General features: G+C 37.7%; 1 protein-coding gene across 1 annotated transcript in view; it reads left to right on the plus strand.

The window, feature by feature from the left end:
• The window catches only part of GNPTAB (N-acetylglucosamine-1-phosphate transferase, alpha and beta subunits), a 41987-nt gene that overhangs the window by 7657 nt on the left and 13804 nt on the right, over positions 1-20526 (plus strand). The window contains exons 3-14 of the mRNA XM_010294724.1: positions 36-77; positions 830-1035; positions 1720-1784; positions 2049-2183; positions 10328-10489; positions 12235-12414; positions 13523-13693; positions 15300-15423; positions 16165-16368; positions 17527-18635; positions 19825-20024; positions 20286-20505. Of these exons, the coding sequence (XP_010293026.1) occupies positions 36-77; positions 830-1035; positions 1720-1784; positions 2049-2183; positions 10328-10489; positions 12235-12414; positions 13523-13693; positions 15300-15423; positions 16165-16368; positions 17527-18635; positions 19825-20024; positions 20286-20505 (2818 nt within the window). The remainder of the gene's footprint in view (positions 1-35; positions 78-829; positions 1036-1719; positions 1785-2048; positions 2184-10327; positions 10490-12234; positions 12415-13522; positions 13694-15299; positions 15424-16164; positions 16369-17526; positions 18636-19824; positions 20025-20285; positions 20506-20526) is intronic.

Consider the following 20526-nt stretch of genomic DNA (forward strand, 5'->3'; position numbering starts at 1 on the left):
TGTTATTTAATGTAGTTGTTTTAATTTTGTAATAGGGAAATCCTTGGAAAGAATGCAACAGAACCAACAAAGAAGAGGTGAGACACTGGTTTTTGGCATAAATTGGAGTGAACGATATCCTATTAATTGTTAGTTGAAAGTAGATGCTGGCGGGGGAGGTAGTTTGGTTTTCGGTAGCCTGTGCATGCTTTCCTTCTATGTCACTTCAAGAGAAGTGGACAGCATGATAATATACGTGTTGAATAAAAGTAATGCTATTGTGATGTATATGAATGAGCTTCTTGGAATGTAACAATTTCAGAAGTTCAGAAACCACATCCTTGCCACTGGTAAGGCATAGCTCTTACTCAGAGTGTGGATTTTTAATCCATATGTACCTGTAACTTTATAGTTGAAAAGCATGAAAATTTTTTCAATGTTGTTTTCACTTGCCGTTTGCATACATGGCACTGCAAGTAATTGTCTGTGGAAGGTCCAAACCTCTTGTGCCTCTGCTGCCAGGAAGTGACAGGGCCTGCTCTGTCCCCTTCTGCATTTAGCTTGGTCGTTCTGCTGTTTAGAGATTTTTATAAAGCCGCCTCTGTGGGCAAACTTTGAAATCTTGGAAACTTTTGAAAAAAAAACAGTTATAGGAATGAACTAAACTGTAACAGTCAGATATTTGCCTTCTGAAGCAAAATAAGCATGCTCTTATTAATTTCCCTCTACCCCAGCAGATGTTAGAAATAGTTGATCAGATTTTACAAATACAGCTCTCATTCCATCTAACATTGATTTTTGTCTTACATTGTGTACTAGCGTTAAATACGCCTTTGGTATTTTGCTGTAGTGAGAAGCAACTGGAGTGTTTGCTGACACACTGCATCAAAGTGCCAATGCTTGTCCTGGATCCAGCACTGCCTACCAACGTCACACTGAAAGACCTGCTGTCCATTCATCCTGCTCTACAAGTTGCTAACAATATGTTCTTTGTAGCAAAACCAAAAAATCCTTCTACCAACGTGACAGTAATTGTTTTTGATAGCCCTAAGGATGGTAAGAACTTATTTGTCAGATTCCAGCCAGTTTTCTAGAGGAAGGTTTTTAGTAAGCTGCTGTGAATTAGTTTGGGTTTTTTTCCCCTCCAATACTGACTGCCACTAATTTTCTGTTTGACTTTAGGAAGTCATTCAGTGCCTCTTGCCCTCAGTCTGTTCCTCTAAATGATGACATTTAATGATACTGTTTGCTTACCTCCCAGACAACTGATTACAGATGATTAGCGTTACATGCTTTAAAAGACTATTGTAAAACAGGTTTGGTATCTGAATGTTGCACTGATAGTCTCAGAAGACTGATGTTTAGACTGAGGAAGATTAGCTTTAGAAATCCCCTTTTAATTGCCGTGAAGTCTAGTTTTGAATATTGTGCAATAAGTTCTGCCCTTGCTCAAAGGATTGTGTACCTTAAAACAAAATTATCCATGTGTTCAGCGTATATAAGTAGGATCTTGGAGCAGGTATTGGCTTCTTATTTTGCTTAATATGTAGTGCCTGACCACCAGTAGCCCAGCCACTGGTGTTTATTTTACCACCAAGAATTATTTACCAGTTATAAAGTCAACTCTTCACATCAAAATATCCAAATCCTTTTAATTGGCAAAAGTATATCTTACTTACTAGAATATACAAAATAAGTGACTATCAGTTTTTGATTTGCAATGCATTTTATTTATTCTAGTTGAAGCTGCCCATTCTGGAATGTTAAAGGACAACAGCAAACAGATAGTATGGAGGGGTTATTTGGTATGTACTTTTAGTATCTGTTGATTTGCTTTTGTATATGTTAAACTTCTAGTACGTTTTTAGAAAGTGTTTCTATGCTATTCTGTCCATATGTCACATGTAGTAAGAAATGAAAGCTTTTAAAATAACCCTTATTCCAATTTGAAGTTTGTGTTAAGTGGCAAAATATACACTATTAAATCTGTCACCTGATGAAGGATTGACAGGTAAATGTGAATTAATCTAAGTTTTAAAAAGTCTTTATACCCTGTTTTCTTCTTTTAGACTACAGACAAAGAGGTTCCAGGTCTAGTATTAATGCAAGACTTGGCCTTCCTTAGTGGATTTCCAGCTACATTCAAAGAGACAAATCAGCTGAGAACAAAACTACCGGAGAGCCTGGCCTCTAAAGTAAAACTGGTAAGGGTCTGGAGGAAAGAATAACTTAGTTGTATTGGTTTTTTGGAATGGTTCACATATCGGATCTCGCCCACCTAGGAGACTTAAGGATGATTCCGATAGTAATGTTTTTCTGTGTGACTCTTGTTTTCTTGAGTTCTGAAGAGTAGTAAATAGTGACTCAAATAGTTGCCTTCAAAAGACCAATTGTCCATTCTGTGACTGCAGGTTATTAGGCATTAGATTTGCTAGCCTGCAACTGATGAAAAAGTACCAGCCTTATCAGTTTCTCTCAGCCGTTTGCTGTAGGCTGTTGTCTTGCTCAAATGTACTATAACACTGGCCTAAAGAATTTTGTTTATGTAGCTTCTGAGCTTTTTTTCTTCCCTCTTTGCTTTTAGTAGAATTATCTTAATAGTAACAGCACTGGATTGTTTCACAGCTGAATCCTGTATTTCTCTCTGCAAAGTACTCTGTATGGTCTTGAGCAAGTTGCACTTCAGCTTACCTACCTGCAAAGCAACAGTAGATTACAACTTGCATGACTGTGCCATCTGTAAACATTTCATGCCTTCTATTCTCCCCTGCCATTTGAACACCTTTTCCAGTTTCAGCTAGGTTTAACAGATAGGTAAAAGTTTCAAAAGTCTGTAAAAATCATTGGCTTACTTATTGGAGAGAGATGTGATTGGTGGTGTGAAAGGGGCTGAGGCCAGGGAGTTTGTGGAGGAGAGGGAGTTAGCAGGGATAAAGGGATGTCAGTCCATAGGTAATCTGTCTTTGTTAGTCTGATGCCCACCTGTAGAATGTGCTGATTGACTTTACGGCTTGTTCTTCATGAGCATCACTTTTTTCCTGCCTTAATTTGGCAGGCTGGGTTAATGAATCATGTATTCTACTATTGCAGAAACAATATTGTGTAACTCCTTTCATAGACTGGTCACACTCCAACTTAATGCAAGCTGAAGTTCGTCTTTCTTGTCTGGGCTTGTGTTAGCAGGCTGTCTTAGAGTCTTACTAGTGGTAGAAACCTCCTGAAGTAAACACCTCTATTTCTACACACTCTTAAAAAGCTTAATAGAGAGAGCTCTTAAATAGTTATTTAAGCTTAAATAGCTCTCTTCTTTTGCCTTTGTTTATATCTCTAGTGTCTTCATAGGGAGTGGCTATGGCTTTTCCTAGTTTTTGTTCTACTAAGTTAATCAGGTAGTGCTCATCCACAGCACTGGCTTTCCATTCCTCTCATCCTTCTGACAGCGCTTTCCTGACACTTCTATTGTGGATTTGTCTGCCTTCAACACGACTGACTGGAATTTTGTGCAGCATTTTAAATGAGGCATCACCAGAACTTCTTACACAGTGAAAAATACATAGTATGTAGCTAACCCAAAGCTGGCAGAGGCTTGCTGTGTGCTAGATTGTACTATATATTGGTGCTAGGCATAAAAATTGTCTCTTGCTATTGTGAGTCTCTTGCTAGTTTGGGTGAGTGATGGCAGATGTGCTTTGGTGTGGCCAAGGCATCTTCCTTCTTTCTTAGTGGCACATTGGTGGGTATTCATATGTTCAATCTGCTAGTCTCTGCTTGTTTTATATGCTGTGGGTATTTTTTAACCATTTTAAAGAAGTGGTATTTACTGCAGAGAAATGAAATTGTTCTCTAACAGGAGATGGTACTTCAGTTTTGCTGTCTGAGATGCTAGGTTCTTCAAGTTTGCATGAGGAACTTTGTTAGTTGAATGTTTCCTGACTTTGAGCCATCTGAAGAATATTCTTTGAGTGCAGATTCATCCATTTGGGTTTGGAGCCTTTTTTAGTTCGTCACCATAGCTTAAGTTACAGGTTCCTGCTAATTCTAACACATTTAACTTAATGGAGCTGAAGAGCTGAGGATACCTTTGACTTTAGTTACCAGCTCTTTTAATTTGTTAAACTTGCCCTTTAGCATTCAAGAAACTTAGTGACAAGGTGTTCCTTAAATTTTTTTTTCTGTTTCAATTTAAAATGAATTAGCTTATGTTTTCCTGACATAGGGTTATTTTCTAGCAGCAGCTCTTCTGTAACGTTCTCATTAATTACCAAATTGGTATCTGAAATAATATTGCCTCTATCAGTTCAGAGATTATTTGGTGGAAAACTGTCTGCTTCCACTGCTGTGAATAAATTGGAGGACCATTGTAGGCAATGTTTCTTCTCTGGTTGAACATCATAGATATAAGCTCTCATAGTAACATAGTTCTCAGGAATGTTCCCCCCTCAAACAATATTTGGAATTTAATTCTTTGTCCCTTAGCTAATGTTGCTTTATGCTCTTTTTCCAAAATAATCGATTGACTTAAATCAGTTCTTTTATCCATGGTACACTGCTTTTTTTTTTTTTTTTTTTGAGTTCTGGTGCCCTGTATTGTTAACACTTGGTGTTCCTTTGTCAGAGTAACTTTTATGTGTCTTTCTTGGACCCCTCAGTATCTTTCTGTCCTTGACGTTCTACCACCTCTCTTCTTCCCTCTGATGTCTGGTGTCATGGCTTGTACTAATATTTTTGCTGCTAAAACATACTACTTTTAGCATAAGAATACCTGTTGTTGTGGAGGGGTTTCTAGTTTGGTTTTTTTCTTGTTCCCTAGCTCTCCCCAGGTACTTTCTAACTTCATTAGTTGTAGTTATTTCTCCAATTGCGTTACCTAACTAGTGTTCAAGTCAGTGTTGATGCTTTTTCTCTTTAATACTCATGTATGGATTTCTGCTTCCAGCACCGAGAAGTTCATAATTCTCTCCAGGATTTCTGCTGTAAATCTGTCAAGCACAGACCTTATTCATAGACTAGCCTGTGTCTTTTATATTATAATAGAGACATTCTGTCTTTCACAGACACCTTGGAGAATGAAAACCCCAGATTTCTCCTAATTACTTTTGAGCCATCTGCTGGTTTTTTTTATTATCTTGTGGTTTTAAGACTTGTGGAGTGATTCTGCCTGGACCTTAATTTTTTGATTGTAGTCATTTTTTCCCCGTTTCATCAGATGATCCCTTTCATCATCTTTTCTCCATTCCAGTAGGATCTCCTAGCAGTATTAGTCCAACAGAAAACACAATGGATGGATTCCTTCTGTGTTTCAGTTCTGCTTCTCATGTCCAAGCAGCTGGCTAATCTGTTGTCTGTATCCAAGCTAATCACTAGCTTAACTCTAGCAAATCTTAAAAATGCGATAGTTTCTCAGTGTTTTTGCATTGCTGTCTAGACATAAAGGCTGCATGTCTGTGGTGTCTTAGATATGTCTCCCATCTCCTTGTCTGTTTTTATGGAAGCAACATCCCATGGCTATTATCTTTCTACATGATTTTTCCCTAGCCCGTCCTGGCTGTGTTTTTCTCCTTGTTACCAGTCATGTGTCATCCACTTGATCACAAATCTTTCTGTTTGTGCTGGTTCTCTTTTCTTTGGTGTGTTCTTATCTTTGTGTAAACACTACAATTGTGATCAGCTCATTATCTGTTCCTAAGAGCTCCTCTTCTGCAATTTGGTTAGGCATATCTCTTTGTGAACACAATTTTTCTTAGGTATCTGCAGCATTCTGCAGTTTCTCCACCCAGTCATCATTGCTGTCTGTGTTTCTTTTCCTGGTGGTGGATGCTTTAGAACAACTAAAGTGTCATCATTCTACACTATGTAGTCATATCAGCGAATTCTTCTCCAAACAATTCTCTAGTCTTGGTAGCAGCAATTTATTTGTTATACCTACAATGGAATATATGTATATAAATGTAAGAAACATTATATTTGCAAGGATAAAATTTTTTAATATATCAAGTGTGGATGAGATTGTTTCTATAGAAGCCATTCCTAAGATCCTAGCTCAGAATCAGTTCTTTATTCAGTGGATGTTGTAGGTAAGCAGTTACGGTAAACATAACCAAGTGTGTTTTTCTCCTTACCAAAGAGAGAGATGCTAGGTTAATGTTACAGTTAAGTAGAAGAAAGGTTGGTTGTCTACAGTTTCCACTGAAATTTGCAGCAATTCCTCTGCTGTTATCACTTCTGGAATCTAAAGTCTGTGAAGTGGTGTGAGATGCCCAGCAGAGAGGAAGAAAGTTGCACCTGAGTTTAGGCTAGACTTGTGTCTCATAGCTGCCTCCTGATGCTCAATGGGTTTCTCCGTGCCCTAAGTGGCTGTTTCTTAGTGCAATGCTGGAAGTAAAGAAATGGTAATAAAAAATTTCAACAATGCCGCTATTAGAAGCAAAGAGAGGTGAGAAAGGGAGGAGCTGTTGGTGCATTTGTGTTGAATGTTGATAATGCTGCTTTAATTGGATTGCCTTAGTTTGTTTGATTGAAATCACTTCTCAATCCAAAAAGGGCCAAAAATTGCTCAGACATCTATGCCACATGTTTCTTGTTCCAAACATCTAAAAACCTCTGAAAAAAGCAGCTGAGCTCAACTAGAGGGGATTAAATTGTGAAGATTTAATATATAATGAATTAATTTCCAAGGTGAATTCTGTATGTTTAATGGTCTACTGAATTTTTGTACTTACGGCCTGCACTGTAATGTAATGATATGGAAGTTTATTTCCAGAGGAAAGGAAGACAGCAGTGTGACTGCCTAACATGTTTGTTGTTCTACCTTGCATGTCTTATGACAGGTGTGATTGACAATTATATTTGGCTGCTTATATTTATATTTCCCATGCTTTCTTAACGGTGCACTAGTAAGCCACTAGATGGAGGTGTTACTCTGGTTGTGCCGCTTCTGCTGCTAAGCTATATTTCTTTAAAGGCTGTAAAGATGTTATGTTGTACCTATACATGAAGAAGAGCAACTGAAAAAGCTTTTTTTCACTTTTCCTTCCTTACCTACATATCTAGAGAAAACTATTATTGTTCAGCCTAAAAGAGATGCTTGTGACTTAAAAACTAGGTAGTGTTGTAAAGACTGACAAGGGAAGGATTGAAAGAGCAAGGCGATTTGATTTGTTTGATTTTTTTGGGGGGGTTTTTTGAGTCTATCATGCTAACACTTTGTCACTGAAATAGTATACAGTAGTGAAAATTTTTGGAGAAAGATTACTTTCCTTCAAGATGTAATGTCCTGCTTGCTTCATGGAAAACTGTAAGCTTGCAGATCTCCTTCCTTTGCAAAATACTGTTTTCTCTTTGATCTGCATGCATGCGTAGACACGTATGTGGACAAGTTATGTTGGAAACTAAGGACTGTAATGTGACTTAATGACCTTGTCTTACCAATGGAAGAAAATCCACATAGGAAGTTGCAGGCACAGTGATGATGCTGGGTGTTTGCTGTCCTCGCTGCCTTGGGGGAGAGGGATCTGGGATTCTTACTGCTGCTTTTGTTAGTGTTGATGGAGCAGACAGGTGGCTTCAGGAGTTGGTGTTATGTTCACACAGATGTAATAGGTAAGCTTTGTAGGAAAAAAAAAAGGCATTGAATTGGCTTTGACTCTGGGATGACCTTCCTACTATGTTAGCTTATAAAGGGAACTTGATGAATTTGTAAAGGCAACAATATTTCGTATTTGTAAAGCTTCTTGTAACTCTTTAACAACACAACACATGGCCCCTTCCCCCTTCTCTTGCTATGTGGGTGTATGAGTTTTCCCAATATCCATACTGGAGTGTGAGAAAAGGAGCCTCTCATTTCCTTAACAAGCTTTAGTCATTAAGAAGATAAAGCGTAATAATTTAAAGACTGATTAAGGGTCCGAGTCCCACCTCAGAAAAAAATCTGCTCTTACCTTGAGAACATGGAAATTGAAATGTTTACTTCTGCATGGGGTGCCTTAGCCCACCTGGCCTGTAAGCAGTGCCAAACATGCTGGCTCCAAAGGGGAACCTGCCTTTAAAGTTACCTGGTGGAGAGAACGCAGTCTTCGTGTCTCATTTTCAAGTGCATGATGTAAGTGTGCACGGGTGGCAGTCTGGGCATGTACCTTCATGGTGTCTTTTCAGCCTGCTTGTGTTAGGAGAGGAGGCTTGCCTGATCACGCTGACTCTGTGCGTCTAGCTGCTTGTTTTTCTGTTCTATTTTCACGATATCTTTGGACTGGCTGACCTGTTTTGTCAGGATGAAGATGTTCTCTAGAAGATAATATTTCAAGGGAATGGGCAATGGCATGTGTCCCCACTGAGAGGAGGTTAATACCTGTGAGACATTAGAAAAATCTGCCAGGAGAGAATTCCATTTTGAATATACCAGTGACAAAATACTTGGAGCAGAACTTGCAATTTATTAGAGTCTAGTTAGTTATGTCACCAGATAACATCTTTGAAATCTAACTTTATTGATAACTCTGCTTATGAAAAGACTTGTTTCTTAAAAAAAGGTATTGGTGGAAAAAACATTGATGTCAAAAATAATCTGTTCAGTGCAGGGGTTATCTTAGCTCCAGTGCTGAGCGATGGAGCACATTTTTCCACTACTACTTTTTTGTGCTTGTACTGTTACATATTTGAAAAGCTAGAGCATATACGCTGTGTTAGTGGGGGGAAGGGGGAAAGCGTTTGTAATAAATCTAGCTAGGAATCTGTAGTACAGTTACCTGTTTCGCTGAGTTTGGTGGAAGCATGTTAAAGAGTAAGTAAATGCTCTTAAATACTTTCAAAGCTCTAGAATGGTAATATTTTTGGTTTGCTATACATACGTTTTAAATGACAGATTCTAAGGGACTGTGTGACACTGTTGTATTCTTAAATAAAGCACATACCCACTGATGGCAGCTTTGCAATCCGTAGCATTTCGATATCGATATTTTTGGAGGTAGCTAGCTGCAGTCCGTAACTATACCTCAGCCATTTAGCTACTGAAGCCATCCTTTCCACCCGTAGGTTCAGATGATTCCCTGGAAGGTCTGAGATTTATCAGATTTTTCTAATGGCAGGCCTCATAAGTCAGATTGAAAGATCTCAAATAGCATATGAGTCAAAGCATCAACAGCTTTAAAATGTCACAAGTGAGACAGCTGGTCTTGGTAAGGGAAGGGTGCTAACTCTGGGACAAGTGTTGTTTTAAAATGAGCAGAAAGGGTCAGGTTTAATAAAAAATAAAGAAAAAAATCACTTCAGTTTATTTTATAACACCCTCGTGGTTTTGCTGTTTTCGAATAAGAAAATTTTGTTATGTTATCAATTGCTGTTACAGGTTTTATGCAACTGAAAATCTGGTAGATGTGCTTATTTGTCTTATGTTGCCTGAAGGAACAAAAACTAAGCATAGCATCTAATAAATGTTGTTAATGATTAACTGCATTTATTCTCAATCCGACTGTTGAATGCATGCACTTGGAGAATCAAAGTGGAGTTCTGCTTTTAGCTTGTGTTTGTCTGCTCATGCTACTTCATATGGTAAACCCAACATTTTGGTGGGTTATGCTATATTTCTAGTGAAATGTTTTGGTGGTTTGTAATCTGTAAGCTATACTAGCTGTTAGAGAGGGCATGTAGTGCAAGCCTCTTCTTAATCTTTGCATTATGAAATCTGATATACAGACTTAGTAGCGGCAACAGATAAAAACAGCAAACAGATCAAACAGTCCCCAACTAAGAAATGACCTTAACAGCATATTGGCAACCATCATTAAGGACTTGGAGACCCACATGGATTAGTTCTGGAGCCCTTTGTATCTCAGATTTCTGAGCTGTAGGTTGATCTGTAAACCATTCTGAAAATTTCACGCTACTGACAGCAGTGATGAATTGGTGGCCTTAATTTTCTGAGAAGAGCATTGCTTGATTAAGACGGGGACAAAAAAAAGTGTGATTCTTTCAATCCTATAATAAAATTGTGATAAAATATGAATTTTGTTGTTGGAGGTGGGAGGGAATTGGTGGGGACTTACTGTTCACCTACTCCAGAAGTATTTGTAACATGGACAGCTTTACTGTTGCTGGATCATTGTGTAAAGAGAAATTTTCTTTGAGGAAGTGAAAATTAAGCATCTAGAAATGTTCTGTATTTTTAAACGTTGTTCATTTCTTGTTTTACTCCCTCTTTTTGTGTTCTTACAAAATTGTAGTTCTTTAAAAACAGTGTTTACCAGCCATTCTTATTAGTAACTCTAGTAAGAAAAATACAACAAAAAGTTGGAATTGGCAAAGGAAGAGTGCTGGTCTGGGTGCATGCCAGAAGTTAGTTTCTCTGCTTGTATAGTTGCAGCTCTATTCAGAAGCCAGCGTGGCTCTCTTGCAACTGAATAACCCTAAGGGTTTCCAAGAACTGAGCAAGCAAGCAAAGAAGAACATGACTATAGATGGAAAAGAACTGACGCTTAACCCTGCTTATTTACTATGGGACCTCAGCTCTGTCAGTCAGGTAGGTAAATTCTGTTACAGCTTGTAAAGGTTGTGGTATTTAAAAAGTGCAAGGAGCAGCTAACTAGTCAATGACAAGGAATAAGGGATTTCTTCCAGAAGCTTGGAAGTGTTAAGAATCCAGTATTTATTTTGTTGTAAGAAAACATCACAAGAACACTGTCAAATTCTGAAATCAAGGAGGAAGAGGGATCAAACAGAGTGACATTTAATTGAAATTGTCATGCTTTCCACTAAAGTGAAAAATTTTTCCTCTGCACATGTTCTGATAAAGTTGTGTGCAGTCAAGTCCTGAAAGGCTTAACTGATTTTTGACTGGCAGATAAGCAGGCTTCTTGTGTGGGGGAGATAGAGGGCTCTGTTAACAAACATGATTATCTCCTTCCTGATATGTTTCTTAGGCATTTTTTGCTTTGCAGCATCATATATGCTGAGCAAATGCTAATTACTTCTCTTCCAAAAACTTTCAAGACCTGAAATACAGATATCTGTAAGGAAAGGTTTACTCTGAATGCTTTTGATACTAGCAAGGATGTTTGGTTTACCAAAGGAAATAAAATAACAAGGTGTCTGTTTCAAGATAAGATCTTCTAAAATCTTGGGGTTTTTTCTGCTGCTAGAATTTAATTTTACAGTAAATGTCAAGAGTTATGGGTAAAGAAAATGTGCCCTCTCCAATAAAACTTGCAATCTGTGTATCCTGTGAACCTGGCTTTTGGAGAACTTTTCCTTATTAGTACAAACCCTCGACTCAAACTTTGTACTTCCCCATGTTGAAATTATGTAAATGGCTACCTAACTAACGGATGCTGGTGTTGCTGAAATGGTTTCAGTTGTTAGGTTTTTAAGAATGTGTGAACTGTGTTACTGTACATACTAGAAAAGAAGGAGACTTAGAGTGTGTAGAATCTGCAGTAACTGTTAAACATTAAATTTTTTCTTAGTTTTCTGTTTCAGTTAGGCATACTTCTTTTAGAAATGTTCCTTTTAGGCAGCCTTAACTGTTGTTTTTAGGAGAGGTCATTAAGTTCATACATGGGAAAAGAAACACATGTTACAGTGTCATGTAACCTAATTTTGTTACTTACCTGAAGAGCTTCTAATTAAAATGTTGTCTTAAAAAAAAAAAAAGAAACATTTAGCTACTTGATAGTGAATATTAGGTTCAGTTTTGATAATTTTCTCTTGCTTAAATTCTTTAAAATGAAAGAGCAGGGGATAATTGAAGAGCTGCTCTATCGTGACAATTCCAGTGTATCTATATTAGGTGACATTTATATATGGCTTATGATGCAATGTACTTGGAAGGGCCCAGCCTCTTAAAACTGGGTTTCTGAAAGGTGATACTACTGATTTGAAATGCAACTTGGCTTTTGATCAAGATCAGGAAATAATTGAGACTAATAATCCAGGAAAACAGGAGGGTGTGTTTTTTCTGGGGTTAGTTCTTCAAGAGCTGGGATCACAGAAGGCACTGTCATCTTGCAGTGTGGTCAGCAGACATCCTAATGATACGAGATGGTCACCCATTTATGTCAGAAGATTGTATCAATTCACCTTGGTAATTCACAAGAATATGATCTTTTAGAAGAATAATGGTACTTGATCAATGTACTTTTTATTTTTGAATGTCTAAGTCCTCAAATGTTTATGCACCCACATGCTAAAGCACACTGTTGTTACTTAGCTGGATCAGAACTTGAATGTTCTATTTCAAAGGTAAGAAAGAATTTTTTCTTTCTATAGTCTAAACAAGATGAAGATATTTCTGCCAGCCGCTTTGAAGATAATGAAGAGCTGAGATACTCATTACGATCAATAGAGAGGCATGCCCCTTGGGTACGACATATTTTCATCGTCACTAATGGGCAGATTCCTTCCTGGCTTAACCTGGATAATCCTCGGATAACCATAGTGACACATCAGGTAAAATTCAAACAAACAATAGCCAAACAAAAAACTCCACCAAAGATACCAGACAAGCAAAAATACCAGCATGAAAAAGAGAGTTTTATTAAGAACACAAAAGTTAAGTAAAGATTCTGTGTTTGTTTTGAAATGCAGTTATCCGCTTTCAGGTAAAGGCAGCATTTATTTGGAAGGTACAAGTGACCACCTCTTCCCGTCTCATCCATGGTTTTATTACACCCCAGTATGTCTTTGTATTTTGGCTAAGCAGATAACTGAATATATATCAAGCCTTCATTTAGTCCACTTTTCCAAATACTGAGGCTTCAGCTAATGTATACCTATGTCTAGTTTCCTTATAAAGTCTATTTATAAAAAAACCTGGGGAGAGGAAGATGTAATCTGAATCCATAAACACTCTCTCAGGACCAGTAATAACCTAATTAGCTTGTGTTGAGACAGGATGGATTACAATTACTGGAACTAAGAAGATGGCTACAAAAGAAGTAGCTATGCATTCTATAAAGCTTATTTAAAAGAGAAAGGGAATCCTTCAAGCTTCCTGAATAAGTGAAAGAAAAATACTCTAGTAGCTTCTTATTACGAATTCGGGAGTAATTTTGGTATCTGAACATGCCATAGGAGCCCCAAGCAACCTAAATGGTAATAAGATACTAATTCAACTTATGTCGCTGTCTACTTGTGACGTTACTTGAAAGAGATGGAAGAATCCTGACTTTTTGAATGCTGGAACAGGTTCACCTTGCTTGAAACTTTGTGCAGTCTGTAGTGCATGAGAAGTACAAATATGTGTACACTGGGCCTGATCCAGTACCCAGTGAAAGAGGTGTTTGCGTCTTTGCATTGAACCAGGTGCAGTTTTTGAGTTAAGCAGCAGGCTTGAAAATGATTTTGTGTGGAGAAAATGAGATAGTGAAGTTTTTCTTTTTTGCTATTTTTTTTCCACTTTTTTTGTCTTTCATATTTCTCATTCTTGATAAAACTTTTCTTTTTAAGTAGATAAGTATCAAAGATATCTGATGTACCTGTCTCTTATGGTTTGGCTTTTTTAATTTATTTTTGCCTTCTGAAAGTGTTTTGGGTTGTTGGGGATTTTTTGTTTTAGGAAATATTTCAGAATGTGAGTCACTTGCCTACCTTCAGTTCACCAGCTATTGAAAGTCACATTCATCGTATCAGTGGCCTCTCTCAGAAGTTTATCTATCTCAACGATGATGTTATGTTTGGGAAGGATGTTTGGCCTGATGATTTTTACAGTCACTCTAAAGGTCAGAAGGTAAGCCATTATGAAAGGATGTTTTAGCAGAAGTAGATAGAAAACTTTTCTATGCCACTGAAATACTACTTTGGAAGGGAGAGCAAATATAAGATGATTTCCCTTCACTCCCTGCTCCCCCTTTTACCTCTAGACAATTGTTAGCAAAGGTGCAGGGTGGGGAGGGCTCTTTCTTTTTTTTTGTATGTGTGCCGTGTTGATGTTTCGGTTGCAGAATTACTCTTTTTCATATTCACAGGTTTCTGGTGGTGTAATGGTTCCTCTGTCAGGCTTCATGCTTGAGTTTGTCACTGTCGTTCTCTAATTCTCCCAGTTTCTGTTGGAGCATTGGTAAGACTGACGTGGTGTTTGGCAGCTGTCAGTCTTCCCTCCCTTGTAAATTCTTTTTGTTTTTTGGGGAATGTTCAAAACGAAACAGAATCAATTCTTCCATGGGAACATTGAGGTCAGATGACATTCTAACTGGTCTAATAATTAAACTTACCACTAATTACCTCTGTTCCAGACACTCATAATATCTTTGCCTGATATATATATAATCATATATTTAATTATTTACTAAAAGATATATTGTTGCATGTTCATGAACATCAAGACCTGTCACCAACACCTGGCATAAAGCAAGGAAAGCAGGCTGAGGAATCATTAGCGATAGTCATGTGTAAAGACTCTGGTTGCCAGTAAAGTTTTCATCCATGAGCTTGATCTACAAGAGTGACGTGGAGGAAAAAATTCAGATGTATATTTGTTATTTATATTAAAGCAGTAAGTACACAAGACACTAGAGACACTTCATGCAGGCAGATGTGCACACTTGTGTACACATGCAGAAGGGTTGTACAAAAATTAGTTTCAGCTACTCTAAAATTACTGTTTCAGTACTTGAGGATGTTAGGAGGCTCTTAGTTGTTTTACATCTTTAAGGACATAGGCGTATAATTGCAAAATCATGTTGTTAGTGCACTTCTGTTGTTCTTCTTCTCAATTATGATAAAATCAGCTTAGGTGCAATGTTCGTGATAACCTGACCAGTACATGTTTCAGTAGGAAATGTGCTGCTAAAATCTTGAAACAATAAGGCCTAAAGGAAAATGTGTGTGGTTTTTAAGGCCTCCCCAGTTGAAAATACACACACCCACACACTTTTTTTTTTTAATCTTGGCAATTCTCAGAATTATTTAAGTCAAAGAGGATCAGATGCTTCAGGGATTATGTTCAACATTTGCTGCTTATCTCATGACTGGTTAGTAATGAAGAAACATTTTGAGTCTCTGGGAGAACTAGTGAACTGCAGAGCTATTTCAGAGTTTAAGTTCCTTCTTTGATAAAAGAGAAAATATTAATTTTCATTGGAATATGGCTTGCAGAAGTGGATTTGGGATGTCTTGCTTTCTATTTCTGGCCATTGCTGCCTTGCTGTATGGGCTTGGGAATTCTTCAGTTTTTGTAACATTGACTTCACAGATGATAGGGTTTAAATGCTGTTTGTAAAGCTTTGTGAATACTTAAGGCACTATACGCTTATTTTAAGTCTCTGTATTCCAAGAAACAAGCTCAGTTGACTTCTATTTGCCAGTCCTTGTCTTAGACTGTAATGTTGTTCCAGGTTTACTTGACTTGGCCTGTGCCAAACTGTGCTGAGGGATGTCCTGGCTCATGGATTAAAGACGGTTACTGTGATAAAGCCTGTAATAACTCAGCATGTGACTGGGATGGAGGCGATTGCATCGGTAAGACAGCAATGTTAAATTTAGAAAAAGTGAAATGTTTTTTCTTGTAAGAATAATTCCATAATTTGCCATTCTTCTCTAACTACAAAATTTGCCTCCTTTAATAATAATAAAAAGTTGGCTTACAGATGAAAACCTTATTTCTTGCAAACTACAAATTTCTATGGAAAATGACAGCAAATGGTAGGACATAGGAAAAATCTTATTTTGGGTATCAAGTTTGACTAGCTAAAAGGAAGGTTTTTGGAGTTCAACTTATTATTATTGTGTAATGTATATACACAGACAATATTATATATTATTTGTACGCAGAATCCAAATAACAGGATTGTGAAGCTGCACCATTAGTTTCTAGGTTGAATTTTCAGGACTGCAAGGTAGGAAAATGAAGTTGTACTTCTGGATTGAGGACATGATACCACTCTAGGGGGCTGTAAAGTCAAGACTGCAAGCATGAGAAGTAGTAAATCGGTTTTCTGCCTGCCTTTTTGAAGTTAAAACAAAATATGTTGGAGTTTTTGTTGCAATTTTAAGTTGCTTCATAAAATTTTACAGTGAGATTGTGCACACTATTGATTTTACACTGAGAGGTCTAGTTAGCATTTGCCCTGTTTTAATTTCACTGATGTTAAAATAAGATTGTTGATGCTTCAGTCTAACTGTGGCTTAAAATGTGCCCCTCCTCAGGAATAAGGATTTCCAATGATTGGGGTTTTTTGTTTTTCTTTTCTCTCCCTGTAGGTAACAGTGGGGGTAGTCGCTATGTTGCTGGTGGAGGTGCAGTTGGAGGTATTGGGAATGGACCACCGTGGCAATTTGGTGCAGGAATAAGTGGTGTTTCATACTGTAACCAAGGCTGTGCTAATTCCTGGCTGGCAGACAAATTCTGTGATCAGGCCTGCAATGTCCTCTCCTGTGGATTTGATGCTGGTGACTGCGGCCAGGGTATGTAAAATACATCATTGATAAACTTTCTGTAGAGATTCTCTTCAGTTGCCTCACATTTTTGGTTCATCGTTACTCTCAGGTTGGGCTAAGATGTCATGTATAGAGTCATGGAAAAGAGCTGCTAGCAGCCTAAGAGAAAAGTCAGGTGCTTCTTGTATTCACTAATCCAAACTTGAGTCAATGGTGCTTTATTTAATAAAACTGATATTGACCAAGCATAGATGGAGTGCTTGATACTTTACAGACCAGCAAGCATCAAACTCCTTGCCCCAGGAGGCTTACATTTTAAATGGAGGAATTACATTTCAGCTATGCAAACAGTCTTTATCCCAATAAGCACAACTGACTTGATGATGCCTGTAGTGTTTAAGAAATTTAAAAAACCTCTCTGATGTTATCAGCACGAGTTCAAGCCTGGGTCTGGGCTCTTGCCAAAGGTTACTTTCAGTCACCTGTGAAGTTGTCTGAAGTTTATTTTGATATGAAAGACTAGCAGGAGTGAGTGAAATGATTGAGAGTGCTGTCTGGTATAGGCAGAGGAACAGAAATGGAAGAATTTGGCCTGTTTGGAAGAGTAGAGGCTCCCCTGCATCTCAGCTCAGACAAAGGCATTACTGGCAATTCTGTTGCTGGCAGTGAAGTTTTGTTCATGTGAGAATTGACAGATAATCTGTCTTCTCCTGTGGGAGGGAGAAGTTTGATTCAGTCTGATTCTGGAAGTCTCAAATCAAGATGCAATGTAGTAGTGAAAACCAACCGTTGTAACCGTTGTAACCTTAATCCACTAAAATGTGGCAAAAATGTAGTATGGGTATGTTAACTTATGCTCATGTTGATTATGATACATAATTTTAAGTGATGTGTGATAATGAGCCACTTAGGCTCTTCAGGTAGACACTGAAAGAATGGTAAATTATTCTGGCTTTTAGAATTATCACTGGAATGTCTGGCAGCTTTATATATCTGAGTATGTTCTAGTCATTCATTGTTAAAGATAGGTCAGCAAGAAACTGGAAGCTACAATAAGTGTTCTTTCACAAAGCTGTCTTGCTGCTAATATAGTGAATCTAGCTGGCCATATTACAACTAACAAAGCTGGAAAGGTAAGTGTCACACTGCAAATTGACAGAAATTTGTTTCTTTTTTTTTTTCTAGATCACTTTGAAGAGATGTACAAGGTGACACTTCAGCTTAATCAGACCTACTATGTTATTCCCAAAGGTGAATGTCTGCCCTACTTCAGCTTCAGTGAAATAGCCAAGAAAGGAATTGAGGGTTCATATAGTGATAATCCGATTATCCGACATGCTTCAGTTGCTAACAAATGGAAAACTATCCACCTCATAATGCATAGCGGTATGAATGCAACTGTGATCTATTTTAACCTTACATTTCTAAATAAAAATGATGAAGAGTTTAAAATGCAGGTAGCTATTGAAGCGGATACTAGAGAAGAACCAAAACTGAACACAACTTCTATACAAAAATCCAACTCTGATTTTAAAACTATAACTTCAGTACCAGAAGCTGAAATGATATTTGAGGATATTCCTGAAGAAAAACGCTTTCCAAGAATCAGGAGACGTAGAAATGGCACAAAAGAGAGTCTACATGAAGAGGTGATAATACCATCAGTAAATGTGTCTCTCCTTCCTGAAGATGTTCAGTTAGCACTGCAGAACCTGGACTTAAAACTACTAAATGGTGATATAACTCAGAAGGGATTTAACCTGTCCAAGTCTGCTCTCCTGAGACCTTTCCAGTTCTTAACTACAGTAAATAGTATTACAGGCCTGGAAAAGAAGGGTGTGCATAACCGTTCAGAAGATCAGAAAAACCAAACCAGCTGGCAGAAGCCTTACAAAGATGTAAACAATGGCAAAATAAAAACAATAAAAGCAGATGAAGAAGTTCCTTCAAGGCTTACAGGAACAAAGGGGACTGTTGTACTAACGAACACAAATAAGCCTATTTATAAAGTAAAGCCTAAACCCACACTTCCAGCCCAGAGCATGGGAACTAAAAATGAAACTCGAGAAAAAGTACTGAATGCACTCATATTAAGGGAAACCCAGAAATCAAAACATACTGGAAATTTAGATACTGGAGAAGACGCACAGGGAATGGAAGAAGGAAAACGGGATGTGCAGGTGGATACAAATATAAGGGAGGGGCTAGTGGGAAGAAAATTACAGTCTTATGCTGGAAGTTACCAAGGCTTTTTGCCATGGGAGAAAAAGAAGTACTTCCAGGACCTTCTTGATGTGAGTATCTTAACATCATTGCTTATTGGAATAGTTGCATCATTCTGCATTTAGTGGAATACTGTTAGTATGATCTATAAACTTGGAATGTGTCTTGCCTTTGAGGCAAATACTGAAATTTTTTGAAAGCTTTTGACTTTTCACATAAAACTGAATTTGTTTATGATCTGGGCCTCTCTTAGCTAGGTTTCAAAGGCCGAACAGCCAGTTCTGTTCCCTCTTAGGAAAAATTTCTTCACCAAGAGGGTGGTCAAGCATTGGAACAGGCTGCCCAGGGAGGTGGTAGAGTCACCATCTCTGGAAGTGTTCAAAAAACGTGTGGATGTGATGCTTCAGGACATGGTTTAGGGGACACGGTGGCGCTGGATTAACGGTTGGACTTGATGATCTTGAAGGTCCTTTCCAACCTTAGTGATTCTGTGATTCTACTGCTTTTTTTTTTTTGTCAGATTCACTTTTTATTCAGTATATGTTGGCACAGTGCTATGGTTCAGACATAGCACTACCAAAAGAAGCCTAAACTTTGATTACATTTATTCAAATATTGATCCAGTTTATTAAAAAAAAGTAAAAAATCTGTGTAATGGTAAGTACTTGGGTTCTAAGAGTTACATTGAAAGTCTGACAACAAAACTGAATATCCAGACCACGTCAAGAAAACGTGTAGGAAGCTTTGTCTGCTTCTAGCCAAAGCATTTTGGCAATTTTGAGAACCTGTAGAAGACAAGATAGAGACTTTGCTTCAGTTGGTAGCAACTGCATTGCAGTCTGCTCCACATAGCAAAGGGGCTGTGTTTTTAAAAGACTATCTTTTTCTGTTCATCTGAGATTGGATATTGCATGAGGAATCTCTGTATTCACAGGATTTCATTTTATGAAATGTGGATGAATAATCAGAAAAAAAAGGCAATATTACAAATAAATGTGATAGGAAACAGGGACTTTAGTGTGTGTGTGAGGTGTCAGAGCACAAATATTAAGGAAGTTTTTTATAGACTACTTTTCTTCAAAACATGAAAACTTAAGAGAGAACTAAGGAATATGAAGAAAAATATTCCAAACTTTTCGTCCCATTTTCAAATATTGGAAAGAGTTGGCACCTGGCTGAAATGTCATTTTTTTCTGTGTTTAATGTTTTTGGTCTTTTTCCGTAATGTAACCTTGATTTTATGCCTGTCCTGCTCTTTAGGAAGAGGAGTCATTATTCAAACAAATGTCGTACTTTACTGATGGTAAACATTTTGGAAGGCAGCTGAAAGATACCTTTGCTGATTCCCTTCGATATGTAAACAAGCTTTTAAACAGCAAATTTGGATTTACATCTCGGAAAGTCCCTGCTCATATGCCTCACATGATTGACCGCACTGTTATGCAAGAACTACAGGATATGTGAGTATGTCCTTTGTTTGGAATAATGTAGAATTTTAGGTAATTGTACCTTTCTGTTGATGCTTTGCTATAGCTATTTCCAATGTGATTAAAATTATATTTTGAGAAAGGAAATAGGTATCTTACTATGACATGATAGTTGCACTTGAATAAGGAGACTTTTGAGGACCTTTTAAAATTCTAGGTGAGAATTTGTTTTTAGGTAAGGAATGTTTTACGTTAAGAAACTGGAGTACTAAATTACTTTACATTCTTATATAGGTTTCCTGAGGAGTTTGACAAGACATCATTTCACAAAGTGCGGCACTCGGAAGATATGCAGTTTGCTTTTTCATATTTCTACTATCTTATGAGTGCAGTCCAGCCACTGAACATTTCTCAGATCTTTGATGAGGTTGATACGGACCAGTCAGGCATTTTGTCTGACAGAGAGATTCGCACATTGGCCACGAGAATCCATGAACTTCCATTAAGTTTGCAGGTACTCTTTCACAAGTAGTCA

Source organism: Phaethon lepturus, unplaced genomic scaffold, assembly GCF_000687285.1.
Source record: "Phaethon lepturus isolate BGI_N335 unplaced genomic scaffold, ASM68728v1 scaffold5219, whole genome shotgun sequence".
Lineage (NCBI taxonomy): Eukaryota > Metazoa > Chordata > Aves > Phaethontiformes > Phaethontidae > Phaethon > Phaethon lepturus.